The 26,069-nt window shown below is 38.5% G+C and overlaps 4 protein-coding genes, 1 long non-coding RNA gene and 1 other non-coding gene across 10 annotated transcripts; 3 read left to right on the top strand and 3 right to left on the bottom strand.

Moving 5' to 3' along the window:
• Positions 1–201: 201 nt before the first annotated feature.
• On the bottom strand, positions 202–305 carry LOC137724018 (U6 spliceosomal RNA). Its single transcript, XR_011067141.1, has one exon. It is a non-coding gene; the product is annotated as a U6 spliceosomal RNA (small nuclear RNA).
• A 2,078-nt stretch (positions 306–2,383) lies between these two features.
• LOC137722991 (protein PIN-LIKES 6-like) lies at positions 2,384–6,623 on the top strand. 3 transcript variants are annotated; one of them, XM_068462134.1, is made up of 11 exons: positions 2,384–2,542; positions 3,043–3,435; positions 3,740–3,819; positions 3,949–4,073; positions 4,221–4,342; positions 4,498–4,716; positions 5,034–5,108; positions 5,220–5,320; positions 5,720–5,772; positions 5,860–6,048; positions 6,137–6,623. In XM_068462134.1, the coding sequence occupies exons 2-11, from the start codon at positions 3,253–3,255 to the stop codon at positions 6,256–6,258; spliced, it is 1,269 nt and encodes a 422-aa protein (XP_068318235.1). In that variant the 5' UTR covers positions 2,384–2,542; positions 3,043–3,252; the 3' UTR covers positions 6,259–6,623. The 3 variants fall into 3 exon arrangements, with proteins under 3 accessions (XP_068318235.1, XP_068318234.1, XP_068318237.1); XM_068462133.1 differs by having other exon boundaries at positions 2,384–2,546; XM_068462136.1 differs by lacking the exon at positions 2,384–2,542 and adding an exon at positions 2,707–2,831.
• A 396-nt stretch (positions 6,624–7,019) lies between these two features.
• LOC137722990 (uncharacterized) lies at positions 7,020–9,708 on the bottom strand. Of its 2 annotated transcripts, none has more exons than XM_068462131.1 (2): positions 9,560–9,708; positions 7,020–8,971 (listed from the first exon to the last, which is right to left on the bottom strand). In XM_068462131.1, exon 2 carries the CDS (start codon positions 8,963–8,965, stop codon positions 7,253–7,255), a length of 1,713 nt encoding a protein of 570 aa, XP_068318232.1. In that variant the 5' UTR covers positions 8,966–8,971; positions 9,560–9,708; the 3' UTR covers positions 7,020–7,252. The 2 variants fall into 2 exon arrangements, with proteins under 2 accessions (XP_068318232.1, XP_068318233.1); XM_068462132.1 differs by having other exon boundaries at positions 7,020–8,965.
• Positions 9,709–13,369: 3,661 nt separating this feature from the next.
• On the top strand, positions 13,370–13,902 carry LOC137722988 (uncharacterized). The gene is made up of 3 exons (XR_011066836.1): positions 13,370–13,400; positions 13,494–13,592; positions 13,838–13,902. It is a non-coding gene; the product is annotated as an uncharacterized lncRNA (long non-coding RNA).
• Positions 13,903–17,050: 3,148 nt separating this feature from the next.
• On the top strand, positions 17,051–19,916 carry LOC137722987 (uncharacterized). 2 transcript variants are annotated; one of them, XM_068462129.1, is made up of 6 exons: positions 17,051–17,466; positions 17,734–17,892; positions 18,066–18,197; positions 18,311–18,475; positions 18,658–18,822; positions 19,046–19,916. In XM_068462129.1, exons 1-6 carry the CDS (start codon positions 17,260–17,262, stop codon positions 19,571–19,573), a joined length of 1,356 nt encoding a protein of 451 aa, XP_068318230.1. In that variant the 5' UTR covers positions 17,051–17,259; the 3' UTR covers positions 19,574–19,916. The 2 variants fall into 2 exon arrangements, with proteins under 2 accessions (XP_068318230.1, XP_068318231.1); XM_068462130.1 differs by having other exon boundaries at positions 17,333–17,466; positions 18,062–18,197.
• Positions 19,917–21,560: 1,644 nt separating this feature from the next.
• LOC137722986 (uncharacterized) lies at positions 21,561–25,862 on the bottom strand. The gene is made up of 9 exons (XM_068462128.1): positions 25,542–25,862; positions 24,677–25,332; positions 24,264–24,340; positions 23,990–24,158; positions 23,391–23,479; positions 23,009–23,173; positions 22,791–22,868; positions 22,147–22,250; positions 21,561–21,944 (listed from the first exon to the last, which is right to left on the bottom strand). The coding sequence occupies exons 2-9, from the start codon at positions 25,311–25,313 to the stop codon at positions 21,839–21,841; spliced, it is 1,425 nt and encodes a 474-aa protein (XP_068318229.1). The 5' UTR covers positions 25,314–25,332; positions 25,542–25,862; the 3' UTR covers positions 21,561–21,838.
• Between the last annotated feature and the right edge of the window lie 207 nt (positions 25,863–26,069).

Genomic DNA, 26,069 nt, shown 5'->3' with positions numbered 1-26,069 from the left:
ATCTGATATTTTTGTTGAATTTTAATTTTTTGTAAGGCTTTTTTCCTCTTATTATTAATATTTCCAGCTGACACAATACAACAATATATATATCCAACGTCCTAACATATGAATAATTGGTTGAAGGGAGGGTCATCGTCCCCATTCCTCAACAAACATTCCAAAGCGCCCTTTTTCTTTATATTTTTTTTTTTTAAACAAGAAAATTTCGACCATTTCTCACTTTATACGTGTCATTTTTACGCAGGGGCCATACTAATCATCTCTGTATCGTTCGAATTTTATTTTCTTTATATTTAAGATGACATGAAATGTGATCAAAATTTATAAGATATCAGCACCTACTCCACAACTTCTAAACCTTTCTCTCCCCACCCTCCTCAACGAGAAATTTTTTATTATGACCGGAACATGAGTGGTATATCACGTGTTTTTATATAAGTGGTGGAAAATTTTATTTTTTAAGTTATTAACTTTTTAACACACATATCTCATCATTTATATAATGACACGTAATGTATCATGCCGTATTCACGTCACACTGAAAAATCTCTCCTCCTCAACCAACTACCCTTCAAACGATCACCTTTTACGTCCCTATAAATACAGCCAGGGACCGACTTTTCTACTAGTCTAGACTTCTAGGTGAAACGTTTATCCGTTCATCATTTGTTAAGGTTTTTTAATTAACCATTAATCGAGAGGAATCCTAAAACCAATAATTAAGATTTTTTTGGTTAAAAGTTAAATGAGACAAAGCTAGGCATAAGGATTTTCAAAATCTAAGACCATATCTATGTTGGGCAAGAATCGGAGGTTAGTTTGGCAACCCAAGGTGCCTAACCTTTAATTTGACAAAGCAAATTTTGTTGGGCTAGAAGGTTTTTTTTTTTTTTTTTTTCTTCTTTCAATTTTAACTCAAGATTATCAATTTATTTAGGTTATAAAGCTCCCATTAGATATGCTTTAAATTACTTCTGCTAGATGATGTTACTCACATTATTGGGAAGAAATGCTATTTATTAATTGTTGTATCCAAACAATACCAACGTGATATGTCTTATGGTGACATAACATCTAGCTAGTGCTACCTCGAACTATCACAAGAATGTCAATTACTCATTTCTCTCGAATTATTTGGATGAAATTCTCTTGAATCTTACTGTTTTTCTGAGTTCAATTTCATGTTTGTCCCCGAAACTATATTACATGTCTCTCACATAACACCACTGAATGGCAATTTAGATAAAATTCTCTAAAATCAAACGGCAGGGGATAATTGGCAGCTTTCTACTAATTTAGAAAATAATTGACAATTTTGTGATAGTTAAGGGGGTATTTGGCACTTTAAAAAGAAAAGAAGATAAGCTTACTTAGACAGATGAGTTACTCGTCGCATCAACGAGAACACTACAGAATGCTAGTAACTTGTGTCATGTCATCATACATCACACAAATCTTTCTAAGATCTGGTTTCTCTGCCCTCCCAGTTCCCATGTATTTTCATTCCTTCTTTTTTGTACGATCATGGTTAAGTCACATCAACATTTTGTATTATTATTGCTTTTTATCTTATTATCTCAATAAAAAAATTAATATAAAATGTTAACGTAACTTAACTATGACTGTACAAAATAGGAAGAAATAGAAGTATATGGAAACTGGCCATCTTTCTATTATTGTAATTAATGAAGGCAAGACTAGACCCGCAAGGCAAGGCAACTCTCCTAACCTTTCACGATGTGACAAGCCGAATGATTTACAAATGACAAATTAAACGATGTGATAACTTCACGATTCATTTAGCTAACCAGGACATGTGAATTAATAATAATCGTTCTCTTTCCTAAATCAAAATTTATGTGCAAGTTTGATGCTGACAATCTTTTTTGATGGATGATCTGTAAAAATAAAAAAAATAAAAAGACTAAAACCTTCCCTATAAGTCCTCAAAAAGACTTGTAATATACTCTAATCCTGAAATGGGATAACCATGCTCCCTAAACTTACCCTTAAAAAAAATAAAAAATAAAAAAACTTCATGATCCATGTCAAGAAATTTACTTTCTTTAAAAATTAAAATAAAAATCTCCAACTTTTATTTTCATGATAAAATAGAAAATCCAACTCAAATTTGCTCTTTACCACAAAAACAAAAACAAAAAAAAACGAAAATTGAACGACTCCAAAAAAGAGGTCCACATGCAGGTGCGTGGAAGTTTCGTTGGTAGGGAATCCTAGAGTTCCTCACGGTCAAGCGGGAAGGGTAAGTATGGAAGGGCGAGATCGGTAATACATGGAAACACCGAGGGTAGTTTCGTCAGCCAAGCCGCACCATACAAATTGCTGAGAGAGCCGTCGACGTTTCCGAGTTTCAGAATCCCGATACTAAGAGATTAACAAAAAAAATCAATCAGAATTTAATATATAAATCGGAAATTAGAGAAGCAGAAGCTTTTGAGAGGGCGGTGGCAAAACCGCCAGCTTAACTGTCACCAAACAGAGAGGGAGAGAGAGAGAAAGAGGCACAGCAAGCAAAAGAGCAGGTAAACTCAGACCACCCAAATTCTCAGTTTCTTTGTTTTGTTCTTGTTTTTATTTGATTTGTAGTTTTTTTCCGATCTCGGATTCCTCATTTCTCCATTTCCTACGTTGTTCTTCACATCTTGTCTACTGTTTATTTATTTATATTTATATTTGGGTTGAGCTTTTGTGTTTTTTTCTTTTTGTTTTTTTTTTTTTGGTTCTTTTTCCCGATTGCTAGAGGGTTTGGCTGCTGCGAATTCGCCGGGGGATCCGTGGCAGCTAGACCGCCCGATGAACACGACAATGTAGGTTGGGATTTTTGGGGTTCCTTGTTGCACATGGTTTTATATCTTCTAATTTGATTAGGTTTACGTTAATTCTATGTCGATTTGGATAATGTTTGTTTTGTTGCGTCCAAGGAGTTATATTTCGACAATGACACTAGGATTTTATCTGGGATTTGATATTTAAGATGGTGGGTGTTTTCTTATTTGTGTCTGTTTTTGTTGATGGAAGGAATTTGCAGTGCAAGAGAGGATTCACCGGAAAAAGGAGGGATTTTTGAAAATCCCCCTTTTTACAATCCGGAATTGTAATTTCAGGGGGTGTTATTCTGAATCGAGAATTGAATTGTGCGAAAACCCAGTTCGGGTTTTGCATGAGAAGGAATTTGTGTGAATTGGGATTATTGAAGACACTGCAGTAAAAGAAACTTGGGGGGAAAACATGGAGAGGATTTTGGCGGCGGTGCAAGTGGTGAATCAAGCGGGAGGGGAATCGTTACTTGGGACAATCAAGATCGCCGTGCTTCCCATAGCAAAGGTTTTTACAGTCTGCTCCTTGGGGCTTCTAATGGCTTCCAAGTATGTGAACATCTTCCCAGCCAGTGGAAGGAAATTGTTGAACGGGGTAAGAAAAACCCTCTTGTCACCTCCCAAGCTTTAGGGACTTTTTGGGATTGCGTCTGGAATGACTAAGTTTATTTTTTTAACAACCAAAAGCGCTTTTGATTATGTTTGGGAGAAAAAGTTTGAAGTGCTTCTTGGTCGTAGCACTTGGATTTTTAATAAAAGCTCTACATGTTTATAATAAAAGCACTTCTAGTAGAAGAACTTATAAGCAGAAGCAGTCCCAAACGAGCCCTTAGCAATTTTGCACTATAAGCCACATTTTTGTTGCATTGTATAACTGATTTTCCAACTATTTTCTGCAGTTGGTCTTCTCGCTCTTGCTTCCATGTTTGATATTCTCTCAGCTTGGACAAGCCATCACCCTACAGAAAATGCTTGAGTGGTAAGATTTAGTTTTACTGTGACATTGCTTCTTCGGCCCGAACCAAGGAATGATGCAAAATTGGATCTTGTTCCACGTAGCCAAAATCCCAATGCATTATTTCTGAACTAGAAATTTCTCCTTTTACAGGTGGTTTATTCCCGTGAATGTCGTGCTTGGTAGCACTACAGGCTCCATAATAGGTTATATTGTTGCATCCCTTGTCCACCCACCGTACCCTTTCTTCAAGTTTACAATTGTACAAATTGGTATAGGTATGCTTTTTGACAACCCTTGTATCAATAGTTTTAACAAATTAGAAAAACCCCTTCTATACATTTTAGCATTGAGTTTCTATATAAGCTGCATTTTTGCTGCTTGGTCTTTGTGCATAATGTGTTGGCTAATACCATTGATTACAGGAAACATCGGGAATGTGCCACTGGTTCTAATTTCAGCTTTATGTAGAGACAAATCGAACCCTTTCGGTGATTCAACCACATGTAAAACAGATGGGACTGCCTATATTTCATTTGGCCAGTGGGTAATTTTCGTTTCACTTTTGATCCCCACAGCTTGTATACTTGAATCCAAGTTGCAATTATGCAGTGATGCAATACATAAGATTTTCGGGTGCATTAATTAACTTATAAATGATAAGGTATTAAACATTGTAGCTTATTGCTGATGCCGCTATAGGTTGGTGCAATCATTCTATACACGTATGTATTTCAAATGCTGTCCCCCCCTCCAGAAGGTACCTTTGACATTGAGGAAAAAGAACTCCCAATCAAAAGCCCTCAAAATGGCACGACACCTGATCAAGTTCCATTGCTTACACCTGACGAAAATGAAGAAGAGACAGCACGTAGAGAAGAGGTTGCAGAAACTGAGTCAAATGCTTCAAATAAGCCTAAGGTAAGAATGAATTTAGTCATCCACATCTAGTCCTAAACATCTTCCTGTCCTGATGCAAAATATTTCATCCTTCTAAAAAGAGAAAAGGGATACATTTTATTTTGGCAAGATGGGAGGTATGTTGTTGGGGAAAAAAATTGATAGCAAAGATAGGCAGCTTAAAGTTATTCAACTTTCTATCGCTTAGATATATAGATCCATGAATTTTAACAGCTTCGCACTTGAAAGTTGAGATTTTTACTTCACTTCACTGCTTTATTGTGTTGTTGTCTCTAGTATATACTATGTTCCTAATTACATGTCCTGACTCAACGCAGATTACAAAGTTCTTCGTATTCATCTATGAGAAGTTGAAGCTCAAACAAGTTCTTCAACCACCTATAATAGCTTCTGTAAGTTTGATTTATCCTCCAAACTAATTTTATAACTATTTATTATTGAATTTTATCATTTGGAGCGTTAAGACGAGCAGATTCTGATTAGTATGCACAATTTTGCTGCAGATCCTGGCCATGGCACTTGGAACCATACCATTTTTAAAGAAATTGATCTTTACATCTGATGGTCCACTTTTCTTCTTCACCGACAGCTGCATTATCCTTGGGTATGCTCAGTTGAATCTTATACTCCGTGTTGACTGATAATATTTGGTGGTTGTCTTCAATCCACATGCTGTTGGTTATTAATTTGCTATATTTTCCCATTAAATTTCGTTTGTATTTCTCCTGTTTAAGAATGCTGACGCTGATAGATAAACCAGTGTTTTTTGATATTGATAGATGAATAAAAGTTAATATAATCTATACCGAGAAATTGCAACTTGGAATATTGATGAACTTGAATAGTAAAATAGCTGAAACATTGGACTTACAATTCCTATAACCTTTTTCTTGTCGAATATGTTTGTGATAGATGCCTATGGAAATAAAAGTTACTTTTGTGGATTCTGTTGAATTTCATGTTTTATTTGTGAGAAGAATCTCACAATATTGGTGATTATCAGGGAAGCCATGATTCCATGCATTCTGTTGGCGTTAGGTGGCAACCTTGTTGATGGTGAGTTGACATCCCTTCGTCATAAGCATCCACCTAATTTGTTTGGATTTAGATGAATATGTCATGACATCTCTGTGTTATTTGCAGGTCCGGGAAGTTCCAAACTTGGTCTACGAACAACTGCTGCAATTATATTCGCACGATTAGTCTTGGTGCCCCCTGTAGGACTTGGCGTTGTAATGTTAGCTGATAAGCTCGGCTTCCTCCCTGCCAATGACCAGATGTTCCGGTTTGTCCTGCTGCTCCAGCACACAATGCCTACATCTGTCCTCTCTGGTAACAAATGTTAAATTATATAGATAGCTCGACTGTACTTCAAATTGACATCACAGTTTCATATTAACACATGAAACCATGTCCGCAGGTGCTGTTGCAAATTTAAGAGGCTGCGGAAGAGAGGCAGCTGCCGTTCTGTTCTGGGTGCATATATTCGCCATCTTCTCCATGGCTGGTTGGATCGTCTTGTACCTCAACATACTCTTCTGAAAAGAACTTGCACAAGTTGTTGCTGTGCCACTCACCCCTATCTACCTTGTGCTATTGATTTTCCGACAGTCGATGTTAATAGTTAAACTTGGAAATTGTTCGTTCGTGTACAATGCAAGGTGTCGACCTGTTTCACGGTGAACTGAGCCGGAGGAAGGAGCATCCCGCCCGGCCGTGAATTTTGTCATGACAGCTGCCCTTGTGTCCGTTAATATTTGAAGTCCGTCAAGGGCCGCTGTTGTCTACATTCAGCAGGGGCCTGTGTGTTTTCACTTTTCCAAGGATTAATGGGGGCAATCTAGTCCCCGAACTGGTTGTATAGTGGAAGCAATTACTTTTTTTATAAAATTTTACAAATTAAGCAACTTAGCAAAAAGAGTACGGATAAATAACCAACGTTACCTTTTGGTACAAGCGACATTATAATCTAACCTATCGGGTAGAGAATTCAAACTTGCGGTGGGTGAATGCTTTGATGCCTTGCAAAGTGATTTTATTTATTTATATTTCAAGCAAGCAACGTGGAGAGGGGAGATCGAATACCACTAAAATTTATTCAAAAATCTTCTTTAACTACCTGAGCTACAAAGTTTTTTAAAAGCTACGAGTTTCGCGGTGATCTTAAAAAGCTAGACTTTGGTCAATGTGCGACCTTTAGCTATGTTAAATGTAAATCAGGTGTCAAAAAACAAACTAGAACTTCGTCTAATGATATTTCTCCCTTCAATGTTGAATCGAAACGAAGAAACTTGCTGTTCGCATTTTGAAATTCAACCTCTATTACAATTAAAACTAAACTCACATTTGGTCATAAAAGGTGATGAGCCACACTTACAAGGGACCGAATTTTGACACGATTCTACAACAATTCGAAAAACTCACTGAAGATCTGCAACAGAACGACAGCTACAGGCAAATGGACAATAGTCGGGACTCGGGAAAGCAGAAATACCAAACTTAGCATAGATATTTACTAACGTTTCACGAACCCTCCTCAGAAAAGTGACCACCATCTCCGGCTTCTGTTCTCCCTGTGGTTGGGTGAGGCGCCGGTGATAGGACTCTGGTGGCGGGCCTGATTGGCGAAGTTCTGGTTTCCTGCCAGACCTCTTCTTTCCAACAGCGGACTTCCTAACCACAGCACAAGAACAATACCCACAAGACTGACAATTGGAGCAGCTGCGAGAAGAAACCATCTCCCCCGACTATTTTCTCCTCTCGAGCCATTAGTGGTTGGTTCCCTATTTGCTGCACTCTGCTCATGCTCCTCATCTTCATAAGCTCTGTTGAAAGCACCGGAGGAACTGTCCACACTAGCATTCTGCTGCCGGACATTGTGGATCTCTGCTCTAGCACTAACGTTCCGTTTCCCCTCTTCGTAGTCTCTGTCATCAGTCGGTAGCTCATATCGACAGAGTGGACAAGTATTCCGTGTACTCAACCATGGCAAAATACACAAAGAGTGATAGAGGTGAGAGCAGGGAAGCTTATTCACTTCAGTACCAATTGTCAATACATCTTTGCAAATTGCACAGGCTAAGTCATCATGCTTGTCATGTTCCTTGCTAATGACAACACGAGGCAGATTATTCACAAAGGACGCAGAAGCTGGAGGAGCTCCTCGTCTTAAGCTATCAACCTCAGCAAGATGCTCGAGCAATTCTTCAAAGCCTCCAGCATCAAGATAATCACCAGAATTTCCATCATAAGGCAGCAATTCTGATTCGTCCACGTTAGAAAAGAGGGTACGGGTATATATTTGACTCCTCCTCCTCATTCTCCAATGAAACGTACCCTCAGAATCAGGAAAATATGTATGGTGGCGCCCAATGGATGGTCCATTACTTCTGCCTGGACGCGAAACTAAAAGATTACGAAGCCGGCCACCCGGGGTTTCTCTAGATTCAACCATGTTTACTTCAACGTCGGCTTCTTCCCACTCATCATCTTCTTCATCCCCCTCATCATCATCGTCCTCAGTGTCATCTGAGTTCCACTGGCTAAGACCAGCATGCATTGGATCAATGTCAGTATCACTATCATAAGCACTTCCATCATCCGGTGGAATAATCGTTTCAGTATCCAGGAAACCATGTAGGTCCACAGAAGCATCAGAATCCCCTCCATATGCACTTAAAGAAATTGCATCGCTCTCACCATGAAATACCCTGTACCGACCAAAACTGAGATTTGATTCAGTTTCTCCATAGAAAGAATCCACATTTTCGTAACCCTCACTTTCAGTATCAGAAAGCACCCGCCGCCATCTTCTAGACCCACTTGGTGTAGTACGGTTACTTGTGCGCAGCGGTATCCTAGCAGCAGAATCACCACCCACAGGTAATTCCTCAATCCCAGAGCCAGGGGATTGGTTCTGCCGCACCAGATTAATCATATGCGAGAATTGTTGTGAAAAAGTATTCTCAAGTGACTCGGAACTCCCAGTCCTAGCTCTTCTTCTTGTAGGCGGCGTCCTCTGATAAGAATCATGTGAGGGGGAACCAAGATCTTCAAGGTACAGAAATTTACAGTCCCCACACATAATTTCAACATCTCCAGTCGCCTCATTCTCGGGTGAAATAGCCCTTTGGCATAGCGCACACGTTGCAGGCTGCCCAGAATGTTCATTTACCACACCACTATCCTCATGATTGTCGACAGCGGACCGAAGCAACTCTTCCAAGAAACTTTGTGAGGCTGCATCCATCTGAAACTGATAGAAGACCACAAGATCATGAACAAAGAAAAGCAAAGTTCCATCCGAAAACATAGGATGATTACAAGAAGGAAAACACGCAGACGGGCAGCTAAGTGATAGTAGCATTAATCCATCGGCCAAAAGAAAAACCAATTACACAACGGGCACTAATTATTTGAGAAATTCCCCAAACTCGAAAGAGTTAGTGTTAAATGGAAAACCCCCGAAATTGAAGCTAACAATTTTTAATCTAAAAGCCTAGAAATCATAAGAAAAACAGATGTTGAGCTGACAGTAATCTCAGCCAGCAGTCTCTAACAAAAATTTGACTATAAAAATGTAGACCCATCTCTCAATCAGTATCAATCTTCTTCCTCAACAAAAAGTTCCAGTTTTTCTTGCAAAAACATACATACCCATCTCGTCATTTGCATCTGAAACCCCATTTTTCTACTAATACACAACGCAATGGCGGCCATTTATACAAATTCTAACAACAAATCCTCAAAAACAATGAGAAAAAGGAAAATTCCACAACAAAAACACAAATTACAATTTGGGTTATCAGAAATTTCAAATCTTTTGGGGGTTCAGAGCAATTACCAAAGAGACGAAACCCAAAAGCAAAACTACTCCGATCTTTCGAAAACCCCAACAACTCCGATCGTTACAGAAAGCTCCGATCTGAGAAATGCAGTGAAATTTCTGAAAACGTGAGTTTTGGGGTAGACGAAGGTCTCACTCACTCGGTCGTTGGAGAAATGAAGGAGATGAGGGAAGGAAAGGAACTTTGTGAACTCGCAAGTCGAATGCGTGTGAAATCACGGCGCACGTCTCATGAAATCACGGCCGTCCATCTTGTTTCATCTTTTCTGCCTAACGCGATCAGTGATATAAGGCGCGTCGAATGATTTGAGTCACTGTGACTCACCACCGTTCGATCAGTAGGGCCTACGGTTTAGCTTTATGGTCCTAGATTTTGTCGTGGCACTAAGATCGTCAATTGGGAAAGAATTCGGAAATTCGTAAATCGTGTTTGTTTATTATATATCATGCGATCAGAAATTATTTTAAATATTTTTATTTAAAAATAAACATAAACAATACTTGATAAAAAAATAATCGCACGATATACGATGAATAGACATAATTTACGAATCTTCAGGATCCTCACCAAAGAGATCAGGAGAGGATTCTGTTGGATCCAATTTCTACCTTCACTTTTGGTGTGGGCCCCTAAGACTGGCCATTTTTTGTGAAATTGGAATAATATAGCTGTAGGTTTTACCACTAGCAACCATAACACCATGTCACCAACCTAATCCATAGGCACTTTAATTTTCCAAAGATAAAAAAGTGCTTTCTTTCCTTTTTTTTGTTAAGGGTATCCAAATTCCAAGACATTATTGCCTTCAAGCTACTAATACATATTTTGATCGCTTTTATATCAGTTGAATTTCACCAGGCTTAAAAACCCATGAGCGTAGGAGTGATTTTGAGTTTTTGATGCATTGTAGTAGTACTCATAATGCATTATGAATACTACAATGCATCAATTTTTCATTGTTATTGACGAATGTTTGAGCAACCCTAAGTTGTCGATGTATCATAGTGTCACGGAATGAGGTTTTGAGGTTCAAACACCTCATGCAGGCTTAGACTCGATCATGTAGCGGCGAATGAGCGTAGTATTCCTCAACATGTGTTACCTGAAATGCAGTGGAATCGTTTGCTTCTTGTGAGTGATGTCTCAAAGAAAAGAGCCTGACATTGGTAAAATATGAAATCACCTCTCCCCTCCCTCGATCGTGTGATGCAAAATATTTTAGGAGAACTTTAACGAAAAGTTCCCGGTACTATTCATTTTAACGAAAAATCACATTTTTATTCTAAAAAGTTAATCCTAATACTATTCATTTACAATACATTTTTGTCATTTTCATTTAAACTCAAAGATTTTAAACTTTTTTCATTAGCTTTGCTAATATTTTAACGGAACCTCATTGGGTTTGGGTTGCTGTGTTTACACTTTACACGGTCTCCTGCGTATTTTAACTTTTAGATTTTGATGTTTTTTTTAAATAAAGATTTAACTGTTAAAACATTTAAAATGAATACTTCGAAGCACTCAAGAAAGTCTCTGAACTGTAGAGTCCCAGCAAGTATTATTGACCATATTTTTCAACTGTTATTTTTGTTTTCACTACAATAGTATATTTACAATAAAGGGTGTGAAATTGGACTCAGCTAATAAGCAAAAATTCTTGGGGAGTACTCCGGACGTACCCCAAAAAATCATCATAATAAGCTCGTCATAATAACTTGTTAGTGAACTCGCAATTCAATAATCAAATTTAATATCTCTCACTTACGCATGAGTTGTTGAATATCTCTAGGCCATAGTGCTAAGTAGTTATTCTTCATACTGTATTGACTATTGAATTAATATAAAATTGAAAATTGCCCTTCTCCCTCCATCAATTAGGTATAGATTTTGACATTTTTGTTTTAGTTATCTGCACTCCAAACGAAAGACTTCACAATTTTTAAACTAAAATAAAGAGTTTAGTGTGTTAACGTAAAAATTGCTGGAGTATTACTATTATTACAAAAAGCTTTAGTATAATTAAAAGTTGAACTCTTCAATATAAATCAAATTTAATTTTGTTAATTTTCCGACATTAGGTCGTCGCATCTCCAACCAATAAGAGAGTGAAAATTACTAACTTTCAGTTATTATTACATTACAAAGAAAATCAGGAAAATAATAATTGTATCCATCGTTTTAGGATAATGCTGGGGGAGCCTGGTATGGAACAAGATAGGCACCAAATAGAAACACACATTTGGGGTTTAACAATTTTACCTTAACCAGAATATTCACATATCTCTCATACAAAGAAACATCAACCCTCTGCAAAACTGTAATCTCTCATGATCCTCCTTCTGATCTCACATTTTTCACCTGCATTTTTCACCACCTCTTCCTTCCTCTGTTTTATAAACCAACACGAAACACAGAAACCCCCCGGTAAAAGCTAAACCCCCCGAAACCCCGGCAAAGCTGATACATTTGTTGTTTGTGAAAATGTCTAGGTGGGTTTTTGTTCCTGCGTGCAAAAATGTACGAGGATGTCCGAAAGTTCTCATCTTTGTCTTTTTTTGGTCCGAAAGTTTTCAACTTTAACAATGTGGGTTTCTTTTTTCTGTGGGTTTTGGTAATTGTTCATGAACTGTTTGCGCAGTAGAAAATTAGACAAGTTAAAATGGAAGGTGGAGGGCCACAGGAGGAGCCCCAGATTATCCGCTTTGGAAGCATGTAAGGCTGATCAGCTGCCGAGGCTTGCGGGTGCGGCTGGTCCTACCGCAACTGCTAATGCTGGTAGTCGTTTTTGTACACGGCAGCGGTTGAAAAGCCAGGTGGGGAAGGATCAGGGACCTGCTTTCTGGACAAGGGACAGAAAGAAGAGAAAACTCAGACCTGTTCATGAAGTTGCTGCCACTGCACCTTCTTCCCCACTGGACCAGGAAAGTTGCTTCTTGTTTTCTGTTTCCCTTTGTGACACTATTGTATCGTCACATCTCGTTTGATGGCTCGTCCTGGACCCGATTATTTCAGTTAGATTGGACTATAGTGTACTCGTTGCTGTTCGGTGAACTTATAAATGTTGGGGTTTTCGTGTATCATATCCCAATTCACATTATGTTGTTTGCACTCGGTTTCAAATTTTAGTACTGTTGTGGGATAGGATGTGACAATATTCTCGTTTGGTGGCTCGTAACTAGTTCAATTAAATTGGACTAGTTAGTCTGGTTTACTTGCCGTTGTTTGGTTAACTTATTAATCCCGGGATACTATATCAAGTCCCCCAATTCCCTTTCTGTTGTTTGCACTAAAGTTCCAAATTCCCATTTTAAAATGTGTTGTGCAGGGTCGAGTGGAAAATGGCGATGATGGTCATCAAACGAGTACTGGTGAGTCTTTTTTGCCGATTAAATTAACTGCTCTTGTATTTCAATGAAATGCTGCTGTTGAATTTGCAGTCTATTTGTTTTTCTCTATCAGATCAACAGGTTGTGCAGGATAAAGATAGCCTTAAGACTGGAGTTCATGCTGCCTCTACTGGTTAACCTCATTAATTTCTTCCTTGACAAGTCTCACTGTACATTTTCTGTACTGTATGATTTTGCAACAAAAATGAACTTCGTTCTGACTTTGTGCTTGTATTAGATCAACCATCGACTGAATCTGCAAAATGGTTGCCGGAAAAACAAATACTTGAGCTTATCCTTGACAAATTACAAAGGTTTAATTTTGTCATATATACATTTCAAATACCTTGCTATAAATTTTCTTCGTTATGTTGAATCGTTGATACATGTTTTTGAAAATTGCAGGAAAGATACCTATGAGATATTTGCTGAACCAGTTGACCCGAATGAGGTGCATATCTTGTTTTTACATTGTCATTTCATAAGGTGAACGTTTCCTTCTCTTTTCAGCTATGATTTGTATTGTTTTCTACTTTTTTACAAGGTTGAGGGTTACTATGAAATCATCGAAGAGCCTATGGATTTCGGGACCATGAGGGCTAAACTTCATGAAGGAATGTATAAGAATCTTGAACAATTTGAGGTAACCTTTCTCAAAAACTATTTCTGCTTTAAATGTAGTTTACTTTTTCACCATAAGGCAGAAAAAGTTCAAATAAGAAGCTAATTTAGACAAGTTCATAACGATTTCGGTGACAACTTACCCTAAATTGGTTCAGCAATTATCAAAAGCTATACATTTGGCTATTTAGACTGTTTGGTATATAAATATTATCTAATGTGACATCTGATTCGTCATCTAACTGATAATTAATGAACTGTTTGCAGCATGATGCATTCTTAATAACAGAAAATGCAATGCATTTTAATTCTACAGCTACCATTTATTTTAGACAGGTATGCTAATTGGACCTCTTGAAAACTTTTGGAAAGTTTACTCTGAATTCTCCAACTAGAAAATCTTACAATAGTCCACCAACAGAATAAAACCACTTGGTTTTTACAGGCTCGTGCCATTCACGAACTAGCGAAGAAGGTATTTCATGCTTTGAAAACCTCTCCCGACAACTTTGAGCTAGAATTCTCAGAAACAAGACAAAGAAGTGGTAGGAAAGCTCAAGGTGAAGCTGGCAGGTCAGCTTCTAGCTCATATCTTAAAGTTGTTAAAAAATACGAAATCCCTTGCCCTGAAACTTGGAGAAACGTTGAAATCTATGCTGTGCTTACTTAGGAGTTCATGAAATTTCAGGAGAAGTCAAGTAAAGATTGGGTGTTCCAGTTATATTGATGCAAGAGAGCACAGAGTTCCTTCTGATAAGATGCAAACAAGATGTAATGCTTTAATACTAACTTTGTAATTACAAAGTCCAAAGTTAAAACTTGAGAAACTTAAATCTTGTGTTTGTTAATAACAGGTACTCACGATGGTAGAAGATCTAGATCGTTCGAAGGAGATCCCCGCAGCACATATAGACCTTGGACATCCTTCCTTGGTGAGGATGAGTCGACAAGTCTGACAGTAATTAGTCAATTAAAACAACTTGAGCATGTAAGTATTCTTTTCTTGTGTTTGTGTTATGCACAAGTGTTATAGACAGCACATATTTCCTGCAAGGCTAAGAAAATTGAATCGGATTTTCATTTGTGTTTTCCGATGATTGATGTCATGAAATCCGCCATGAGAACTAGTCATTTTTTGGTGTAGGTGACTCAGCAGGACATTGGTTACACTGAAAGCTTGATGTTATTTGTTAAAGATTTAGGACCAACAGCTCAGAAGATTGCTAGAAAGAAGTTACTTGGATGTTCCGAAATGCATGAAAGTAAAGCTCCTTTGGCATCCACCTCTTCCCAATTGGCACCTAGTCGTCTGAGCAATGTGTTTACTTCACCACCAAGTCATAATTTCCAGGACAAACTTAATGAGCATCCATCAACTATGAAAATCACTGGAAAAAAGGGATCTTTGGGTGATGAAATGGGCATCCAAAGTCCTACAGTTGGGGGGAAAGTCCAATGCAATGAAATTCATCCGAACTCTTCTTCCTTGAAATCTCACCATGCTGGACTTGCAGACAACAGTTGCTCAGTTTCCGGCTTCGAAAACACAGGCAACAACTCGACACCAATGATACTGAACCAATGGAAGTCGGTTAATCAAGCACAACCCTTGAAGCAGCCTTCAGATTATAGTTCTCAGTCAAATTTCTTGGACCCAAGGTTGAGTAACATGGGATTTGCTAGTTTTAGCAAAACTAAGAACAAACTGAGTTCATTGCATTTGAGAGGAGATGATGATCAGACGAAGTCTGAGGCACCCCAAGCGTTGAAACCCGACCAAGGGAGGCCAATGCTGGCTCAACAGTTCACATTTGATCTGCCATATTTGAAAGCCCAACTTGGTAGGATAAATTCTTCAGGACAAGATAGATTAAGCTTGCAGAATGGTTCAGGTGCAGATCTGATGGTCTTCCCAGCCGAGATAAAACTATCAGAGAGAGATGAGAAATCAGCAGCTTTATGGTGATAATCAAAACCAATTATCCGTGGGTACTCAGTAGTCAGTGTACTGATTTAGCTCTTCAGCTGTAACTTGTAAGAAAGCTAGTTAAATTCTAAAAGTGAAAAGGTCCCCCTTCTGGCACTATTATTAATAGAAAGTCCTAAAGTTACGATTTAATAGCATGACGGGTATATAGACTTGAGCTTTGCCAAGTTGGTTAAAACCGTGTGTTTTTTCTCTACACCAAGTTTGAATTTCCCTCCTCATCCGTTTCAATTTTTTTTCTTTAAATAATTCAAAGTGTTTTTAGAAAAGAACTTGGAAGTGCGTCTACTTCTCCAGAACGAAACTAAGCTCTAGGATAAGTAGGGTTTTTTTTAATATTATATTTTGGTTTAGGGTTTATGGTTCCGGATTTAATTACATTGAGTCGTTTACTATAGAGAGTGATAGGATAAGCAAGATTTGATGCTTATAAAAGGAATTATGCATATAGGTAGAGATTTTCTGTATTATCGGTCCGATTTTTTTTCGGTTGAGTTTCAATACGAATCGGGTTGGTTTCGGATTTCGGGTTTTCAGGTTCTTTCCACCCCTAGCCCTAGCAATTACCGAGCACATCATACCTACAGAGAGAGTGGGGTGGCATACAAATTGGGTTACTTGTTGATGAAGCAATTAATTAGATAATCCAATATAATCCATAGATTATATTTTACAAGCATGGCTCTCACGTCAAACAGCTGGCAAGGGTCCACTTCCAAACGTTCAAACTTCCTCTCCAACATATTCCTGAGTTGTCCCACGACAACACATTACAACATGTTTATGCGACACTCCCCCTCTAAATTATTAGGTTGCATCTTCTTTCCTTAATTTTGTTCCCCTTTTTTTACTCGAAATTAGGTCGATTTAGTGGGAACACAATGATTAATCTATATCAGAAAGGTAAACCTCTTAATCTGATTCGCTAATACTGTAATACTGAGTATTTTCCTGTTGGAGTTCATTTTGAATTTTAAGGGCTCGTAAAATGATTAAAAGCGTTTTTAGAAAAATATTTGTTAGTTATATGTTTTTTTACTGAAAGCACTTCAAATGTTTTTTCAAAATTCATTTGCATTTTTACTAAAGATTTGTTTCAAAAATATTTAACTAAAAACGATTTCAACCATTTTAAAAATACTTACATACGAACCCTAACTATTTATATGCATACGCGTACGTGGCATTGATATTAGCCCATTAGGATATTTTTAGTTATAAATCCATTACAAGTAATCATGCACGTATTTGAGTCCATGACTTCCCTTACATTAGCATTTTGATTAATCAAGGTTGGTCGATCTCATACGTAAGTCTGATTTTCTTGAATCATTAGTTTCTTTCGTTTCAAATAAGTAAATATGTTATAAACGTGATTTTGGATCGTTGCATTTCCAAGTGTGTGACTTTTATTAGTTAAAAATGGCTGAGTTCTATTTTTTTTTTTTTTTTTTTCTGTTTCTGTTTTGTGTGTGTTTTGCGGTATAACATTCGTTCATTTCGTATTTCGGTTTTTTATTTACTCTGAGAAGAAAAGGCGGAAGAGTTGGTTACTTGCGCCACCCAAAAATAACCAACCGCCTTCTTCCTCCTTCTTCTCCACCTCCTCCGTCGTTGTCATCGCGACGGTGACGATCGTCGAAAGGGAATAATATCCAGTCAACCCGTTAACAACTAATACGTAAAGCTTCCCGCAGCGGAAATGGCGTACAGGAGAAGGCAGGGAATAACAAGGTCGTCAACCTTCAAAGAAGAGATCATTCATCGCCCCCCAGACGACAATTCTGCACCAAATTCATCTTCCCCTCTGCAGTCTTCGTCTTCCTTCTCCGGTTCTTCATCTTCGTCTCTCGCCGCTCAGGCCATTCGTGCTTCTGCGCTTTCCGTCGAACGCAACAACCGATCCAAGGTTTCCTTTTGTTCCAACTGCCGTGGATCTTTCATTCATTCTTCTGGAATGTTTAAATTCCGTAATAATTCTATGTTTTCTGATCTGATCTGCTTATCTGGGTTGGTTTTATTTGTATTGAATTGTGATTGCGTACGTGAGTTAGATCAGTTGATTAGGATAGTATGCTGCCTCCGAGTTCGAAATTTGATGTAGATTAAAGTTGTCTAGAATATCGTCTTATTGACAAAAGTGAGGAGATTGTGATCATAGCTATAAATAATGCAGGACTTCTCTGCCTATGACGATGCATCTGCAAAATCCGGGTTTTGGGGTGTTCTGGCTCGGAAAGCAAAGGCCATTCTTGAAGAGGATGGTGAATTTCCACAAGATGATATTGCTGGAGGGCTCAGATCACAGCCCTCCGTTGCCTCCGGTGGCGCTCAGGTGAATCTCCAACTTGATCTTTGTATGAAATGGGCTTCCTTCAAGTTTCCTACTTTCTCTACAAATACACACATCTCAGACACTGTTAGTTTAGCGCGTTTGATAACCATTTCGTTTTAGCTTTTGTTATTTTGATTGCTGAGTTTTGTTGTATCTTTCCCTTTTGGAGACAGTTCCAACATCAACCATATTATCAGTCATATGACAACTCTAGAAGAATGGAAAATCCTACAATCCGAAAGGGCTTGGATAGAATCACAACTTCCCTTAATCAGCTCGGGGACACGTTTGAGAAGGCTTTCGAGGTAATTAAAATTCCTTGCTTGCTAATTGTAGATAATGGATGTATGTCGAGTTTAGTACTTTGGGAAACAAGTATGTTTATAATGTGCCTTGTGTTTTTGTGTTCGGTTTTCAGGAAGGTCGAACGATAGTGGAGAATAAGACCGCCGACATCCAAAAGCAAATTAAACGAAGAGGAGACAATCCAGATGCACAAAATCAAGCTTCATATTACGGGAACCAGAACAGTTCACCGTTGCAGCCCAAGAACCAAGATACTCAACTCAAGGCATCACGCGACGTAAGGTGGCAATTATGTAATTGCGTGTGACTGGTTTGTGTAATCACAAGACGAAATGATCTGACTTGAGCTGAATTATATGTTGATGTGTTTTGGATGTGATTTTGGCTTTTTGTTTGCGATTCATTTAGACTTGCCTTGAGCCGGATGCATGCATAAATGGTGTTTGTTTTTTGTCACAGGTTGCAATGGCAACAGCTGCCAAAGCAAAATTACTTCTTCGGGAGCTGAAAACCGTTAAGGCAGATCTGGCTTTTGCGAAGGAACGATGTTCTCAACTTGAAGAAGAAAATAAACGCCTTCGCGAGAATCGTGACAAGGGGAACCACAGAGCTGATGACGACTTGGTATGTTTCTGTTTTTCCTTTCGGTTGTCATTGTACTTACCGACGATCCACAAGTAGAATAGTACGACTAACTGCAATTTGGCTAGGACATTGTGCCCCCATCCGCATCCAAGTTTGAATTATCCTTCCCTTAGAATAGTTTAAATTAGAATATCGCTCGAATAGTGCGACTAAATGCAATTTAGAAATGTTTCTGACATATATATGCATGTGATCATATCAGATCCGCCTTCAACTGGAGACACTTCTGGCGGAGAAGGCTCGATTAGCGAACGAGAATTCAGTTTATGCACGCGAGAATCGATTCCTGAGGGAAATTGTTGAATACCACCAGCTGACAATGCAGGATGTTGTGTATTTAGAAGATGATGAAGAAGTCACAGAAGTTAACCCCTTAACCAGCCCCACCGGCGTCTCCAGGATGCTCTCCATTTCCCCGCCCTCATCAGCACCCCCATCCCCGCCTCCAGAGGACTCTTCATCAGCAACCTCACCAGCTACTAAAGAAATACCTGTCCTTACCAAGCCACAAGAAAATAAAGACGTTTTTGCAAATCAGGCCATGCCAGGCAACGATACCTTAGCTCACAAGAAAGAAGATGCTAGAACACCTTCTTCAACAGAAGCTACTGCAAAAACACCTCCTACAGCAGATGGCATCACTAAATCGCTGACAGCAGCAGAAGCCGCTACTAAAACACTCTCTGTAGCAGCAGAAGATACTAAAAGACCTCCTCCTGCTTCTGCTTAAGAATTCGATGTTCGTTTTCGTCAAAGATCAAAGATTAGTATAGCATTTTTTAATTTGTTTCCTTCCTTTTCCTCTTGGAGAGGGGAAGAGGAAGGAGGACGGAGGAAGGAGGAAGGGGGAAGGGGGCATTCTTCTTCTGCCCTAAACTTTATCAATCTGTGGATGTAATATTTTGTTATGTTTTGTTTCAGGTTTGGGTTTATTTCCAGTACCCTTTTGACCTCTTAGCACAAGATAAAACCATGTCTTCCTTGTACAACCAGTGTGCACGATATTTGTTCATGAGTTTTCAGAATTCTTATTTGGTAAGTTTGTATTTCTTGTTCTAAATAATATTGTTAGTTTTATGGGGTTTGTAGCTCAAATTGTGTAAAGCATTCGTCAATGCACCCGAGGTTTTGTTGTGAGATCTTTTCTCCTTAATATCGCTTGCTCAAACAAAATAATTATTAAACGAGATTTTAGTTGTATCAAATTCTTGCAATTTGTCTAACTTCTCATATGTTGGAAGTCCAATCATTTCACCCAGACAAAGGTTGGAAAGAGGATGGGGAAATCCTTCACGACATGAAACACCACAATGAAATGAATTGTAAGATTTAATAAAATAAAAAGAATCATGAGTAAGAGTGTCCGACCATGTTATTTGTAAAATATTTTTATATAATAGTAATCCTTTAAATTTTAGTCCCACCCAATATTATACTAGTCTCGTACAATCTTATCGAAATTTCTCTTCAAAATGGGAGGGTTTATAATTACTCGTTTCTTTTATTATAACATTGCGATTTTTCCTTTAAAAATTAAATAAAAAGCCTAGAAACAAATACAATGAAACAAGTGTTTCAAATATTGATATGTAAATTTATGGATATATCGATATTGGTTACTTTTGATAGAAATTATGAAAATTTGCAATGGTGTAGGTATCAACTCATTTAAGTTTAGTCAAAATCAAAGAAAAATTTCTCAAAAAAAATTCAAAATTTTGAAATCTACAGCGAGTTCCAGCAAAATTTATGTAGTGAATCGGTAAATATTGTTGGTATTCATTAATTTTCCTATATATCACCGAAGTAGGGTGAAGTTTGCATTTCTTGACATATCTCGACCTCATCTGGACTCTGAATCAAGTTGTGTTGGTTGACACCCGGAAAATTAGGTGGACATCCCGGATAGGGGTGTGTCATTTCACCCCTCTTTCCATATGGAATCTTGATTTTTCTGATCTTTCGACAAAAATATCGACAATTTTGTGATATTTTAAACATTGAATGAAACAAACTTCGTATTTAATTCTTTTTCCTCTCAAAATTAAATATCATCACATTCATGCATGCATTTAGAAAAATGGAGGGAGAGGAAATTTCTTCCAATGAATTCGGAGTTTTTTTCATTTTTCTGTTTTTGCAAATTGCAAGATAAACAATTTCAGAAGCGATCAAAGGGCCTCACATTCCTAATCTGCTAATCTACTTTTCCCCTTCTCTACATCAAACGATCTGACTATACAGTATGAGGTAAGAAACCAAAGAAAAGAACACCGGAAGAAGAAACACCACCCTCTTCGGCAGAATCTCCAAGCTCTCCGACCCTTCTTCGGCAATCATCTCCAGTTTCGGAAAATTCGAACATTTTTTGTGGGATATCACCAGGGGTGGTGCAACTTCCACCCAGCCGTGCACGTACCTCCCTCCCTTTGCCGCCACCATATCCGGATCAAAATGCCGTCGAAACTTCTCAAATCAAGCGAAAGAATGCAATCGAGAGAGATTCCAGTCGAAGATGTTACATTCAGATCGATTAAGGTTGGCGAGAGGCGTTGGCGAACCATCCTATAGATACATTTAAAAGAGGGAAGGTTCTAAAGAAAGAGGAGCAAAAATAAGTGGTGGGAAGTTAGCTTTGCCTCACAATTGACGGGCGACATGAGGCAAACTTAACAATAAAATGGCAAAATAAACAGGTATATATATAGTAATGGTACGTAATCAAAACAACTTCTGTTGCTTAAATTGGCGCATTACATACATTTGACATTTTCTCGATACGACGTATGAACAGTACCAAGTTCAGTTATACCCGACCGTTACTAATTTTTTTGCGAGGGCAAGACGTGAACAAGGCAGACCAAAAATTACAATCGAATATACCAGTGTATAGTTATGAGGATATGGATTTGGGAGACGGCTGCTTCCAATATGAGCTGGAGCTCCAAAACAGAAAAACTCTTCGGGTTTCTTTTTTTTACAGTGGATGGTTGCTTCAGAACAGCTGGAAAAACAAACTCGTTGATCCATCGCCGAATGATCTGATATCTGCGGGTTTAACCAAAGCTCTGCATAACGGGCACGTCCGCTCCCTCTCAAACCTGCAAGAAAATTAATTAGTGTGTCAGCAGCCAGAACGGTACTGCGAGCAAACCAGTTTAATACATGTTCATTCATTCTTTCGGAGAATTAGATGGATATGATCCCATTCCATGGAAAAGGAAACGAATTTTAACAAGAAATCATCAATCTAATTTGTTTCTCAAAGATGATACATTGGTAGCACAGGAGAAGTAAACAAACCACTCTGATACGCAGTCCTCACAAAAGATGTGTTTACATCGCAGTAGGATAGGAGCATGCATCTTCTCCTGGCAAATAGCACATAAATCGCCAGCTGCATTGACCTGCATCAAACAACCGACAACTGAGAATGCACGAACCACAAGCTCTTCCATGAAAGTATCATAATTACCGAAATGAAACACATAAAACCTTAAAATCCCAAGTAAAAAAAAAATTATGTCAGATTTTGTTCTTAAGACCAATCTAACTAATTCTTAGCTGACAAAAAGTAAAAGAAACTAAATTCAGTGCATGATTAGTTTGAATGCCATCATTGGCATTGGGATTGAACCCAAGACAAATAAAGGATGAAGCCAACTTTTAGTTCCAAAATACAGGAATCATTAGCTTCAACTTCAAGTATTCCATTCAGAGGTTTAAAGACGTTTAGATTGTGCTCGTAATCTAACAACTGACGACAACAATAAAAAGGAAACCCTCAATACTCAAATTGTAACAAATAGAGCTTGCAAAGGATTGAGCTCATCAATCAGATGTTGGTTATATTCTGGATGTGCTACATGAAGCTCCACACTAAGCATCAAACAATTGAGTACACTAGCACATTATTTTGTACATATTTGGGAAGAAATCCGGTTTACCTGTTCTGATGTTGCATATGCCCCATAGTGCACCTCCTTACGTGACAATGCCTTCAATGCAGCAAAGAAGGATTGTACCTAACCATAGCAAACAAGGGGAGAGGCATAAACAGTAATAACAAGTGAGAAACAACTCATTCTCAAAGATGTTCTTAATGAAGAAGTCAGAAAACTTGACAGATATCAAACGCATAAACTATATCAACATAAACTATTACCTTCTCAACAACAGATGTGAGCTTGAAAGTCAAATATAACCCTGTCATTAATGATGAAAAGAGACTCCCATATTCTTTGTTCAAGAAGAACCGATACCACACTGGTGTTGGCAACAAGGCACGGTACAAGAGCAGTAGATACTCAACCAGAGTAAGCATTTGACCCTATAAAAGCAGCACTTCTTCAGTCAAAAGAGTTTTGGAGAAAACAAAAAGGGATAAAACTGTCAATTATATGAACATATCCCCTCATTTTTGTTCTAAAAATCAAATGAAGATGACAGGTGATTAAATAAGCTCTCTTGAGCCAGCTCCTGGCTTATTCTTTTCCAACAAAATAATTTGCCCAAACCTAGTTTTGCTTAACTACTTATTACCTCACCTGCTTACGATAGTTTCGGCCTCTACTGTTTTTGTAGTACATTAATAGAAAACACTTCAGCACCATTGCTGCCTGCCGGACCAATGTGTCTGAAAATAACCAATGTGAAGTAAGCATCGCAAGGCTCTAAAATTAACCAACATAAGTTTCCCATAAAAAATTTACACAGAAATAGGAAAGAAGAAGCATCTGATAACAATAACAGTTTTCTATCTGAACCCTTGATGAAGAAACATGTGTGGAGCGTTTTTTTCTATTTTGCCTGACATGCACAGAGCGTTCAAATATGACATAAGGCAAACAAAATTCAAGGTAAAAGTAAATGGGCATGTTCCACCTTTCACATTGAATAAAAAGTATCGCAACAACAGAAAGCTAAAAAAATATTTGTAATTGCACACCAAAAAAGTTTCACACACTACATAAAAACAATTACTTCTGAATAGTGAATCATCCTTTGTCGAAGAGATTTGAATATTCATATGAAACAAAAACTAAATGTTAACTCATCATTGCTATCATGAGAGCGCTGCTGCAGAATGGAAGTTTTTTAAAAGAGAACAGCCACGATAACAAGTTGGGAGGAAAGAGGTTCTTACCATTCACCATGATGATGAAAACAGCATGCCAGAAGGGTGGTATAACTTTAGGAGGAAGCATAATTAATGGATACAAAAGATCTGCATTCTGGTACCACCAGTAAACACCAACCACATGCAACACGAATGCAAGAGAAATGCCTATTAGAACTGCGATTTTCCTCTCTCCCTGCAGCCACCAACAGCATCTATTCTTAACAAACGAAAAATGACAATACAAAACACAAGAGCCTCTGCTGAAATTGGAAAACAAATAAATTTATATTACCAATACCTTCAAAGCTGTCTGTTTCTTTAATATATCATTTGACTTGAACATAATGGCAGCAATCCAAATTGTAACAAAGAAACCTGTAATGATTGCAAAATGAAAAGTAGTCACTAATTTGGAAGGAAGGGAGAAATGGCCTAAAAAGGTGAGCTTTAATATGCGATATGTCGTTGCAACTAATAACCATTAGTGTGCAAATGCAGGCATGCACAATTAATTCATAAAAACGAAATCAACTCCTTTTAGGTTCTCAGATATACACCAATCCTGAAAACGCTATCACTTATGAATCCGAATGCAAACTAGGACAGCATGAAATAGAAAATTCCCAAGAGTGTCATCAACCCCATTATCACTAATCCTTTGCATTAAAAAGCATAATCGACACTTGCAGAATACGTTGGCAGGACACTGACCTTGCAAATGCTGGCGGATGAAGACCACCAATAGAAGCAAGGAAAAGGGCAGGACTTGTTCAATCCCCCTAGCAGCCTGCTGAATGTCATATCTCTGGTAAGAAGAATCCCTGCCATTAGCCCCAGCTCCATCACCTCCTTCTCCAGCAGCACTTCCAATTAACGATTGGGGAATTGCCTCTCCCGAACTACGATCTGTTCTGCCATCTGTCTGACCCACCTCCTCCGTTCCCAATGCTACAGAGGCCACCCCAGCCATTGGTGGTACAGAAACATCATTTGGCGGTGCAGTAACTTCCCTCAACTGTCCAGCTACTATCCCAGGTCCTTCCCTATCATGCTCCTGTTCCCCTGCACCAATTATCCTAATAGAAACCTCCCCGTCATTGCTTGTCGTTGTCGGTGACTGATCTAGCTGACTATGATGGTGATCCCTAAATGCAGCAGCGCTACGCCCGTTAATCAAAGACTCGCCTTCTTGGTGATTAGTGCGGCCGCGGAGAATACCCGAGTACTCCAACAAGGTAGAAATTGGCGCCTGAATGATATTGGAAGCCGATAACACCCCATAACGCCTATTACTACTGCTTCCCGGAGAAGCTCTAAACGAGTCCAGATTGCCACCCGACCCTTCCATTTGCCTAATTGCCCTAACCCTAACCACGGCCATCACACGATAATAAATATTAAACAAAGCAACAAAGCCACAATTCATATAAAGATTAAAAAATACAACACGAATCATTTTTTCCGTGTAAAACAAGAAATCCCAAAAGAAAACAAGACGTGTCTTGCTTATAAGCATTAACTCCAGAGAAAACTTGACGAACGCGAAACGAAGAAATTGGATAGAAAGCGAGCTAACCTGCGAAAGCGAACCGGCGAGGGAGTTGTCAGGGGAGAGATAGCATCGAACAAGCCCAAACCCTAAATCGAAACGACGGCGGAGGGATTTCATGGGCGGCGGTGCCAAAGGCGGAATTTGGGGGATGGGGCGGAGACGATTTATGAGTAGAGGGAATCGAGGAAATGGGTAGAGGGAATTTGAGTGTGTGGTGGAATTTGGAAATGGATTTTGGTGGATTTGCTTGTGTGTTTTGTGTTCTCTTTCTCGCTCGATGAGGAAGAGCGCGAGAAGAGAGAAGTGGCCAATCACCCCCAACAACTAACAATGCACCCTCTCTAAACAATGAATTCAACTCTCTCCTTTTTTTCTTTTTTTCTTTTTTTTTTTTCTTTTTTTTTTTAATTTGGTCATTCCTTTGATTGACCACTGTCAACCAACTGCTAATCCCCAACGCCAAAAACGAAAGAGTCAATTCACTTTTTCGGAGTTAAAAAAAACTCATATAGGCATTTTAGTCGGTCATTATCGTGCAATTCATTAGTGTTA

Source organism: Pyrus communis, chromosome 17, assembly GCF_963583255.1.
Source record: "Pyrus communis chromosome 17, drPyrComm1.1, whole genome shotgun sequence".
Lineage (NCBI taxonomy): Eukaryota > Viridiplantae > Streptophyta > Magnoliopsida > Rosales > Rosaceae > Pyrus > Pyrus communis.
Note: the sequence above shows the minus strand (reverse complement) of the source record. Positions and strands in the feature narration are given on the sequence as shown.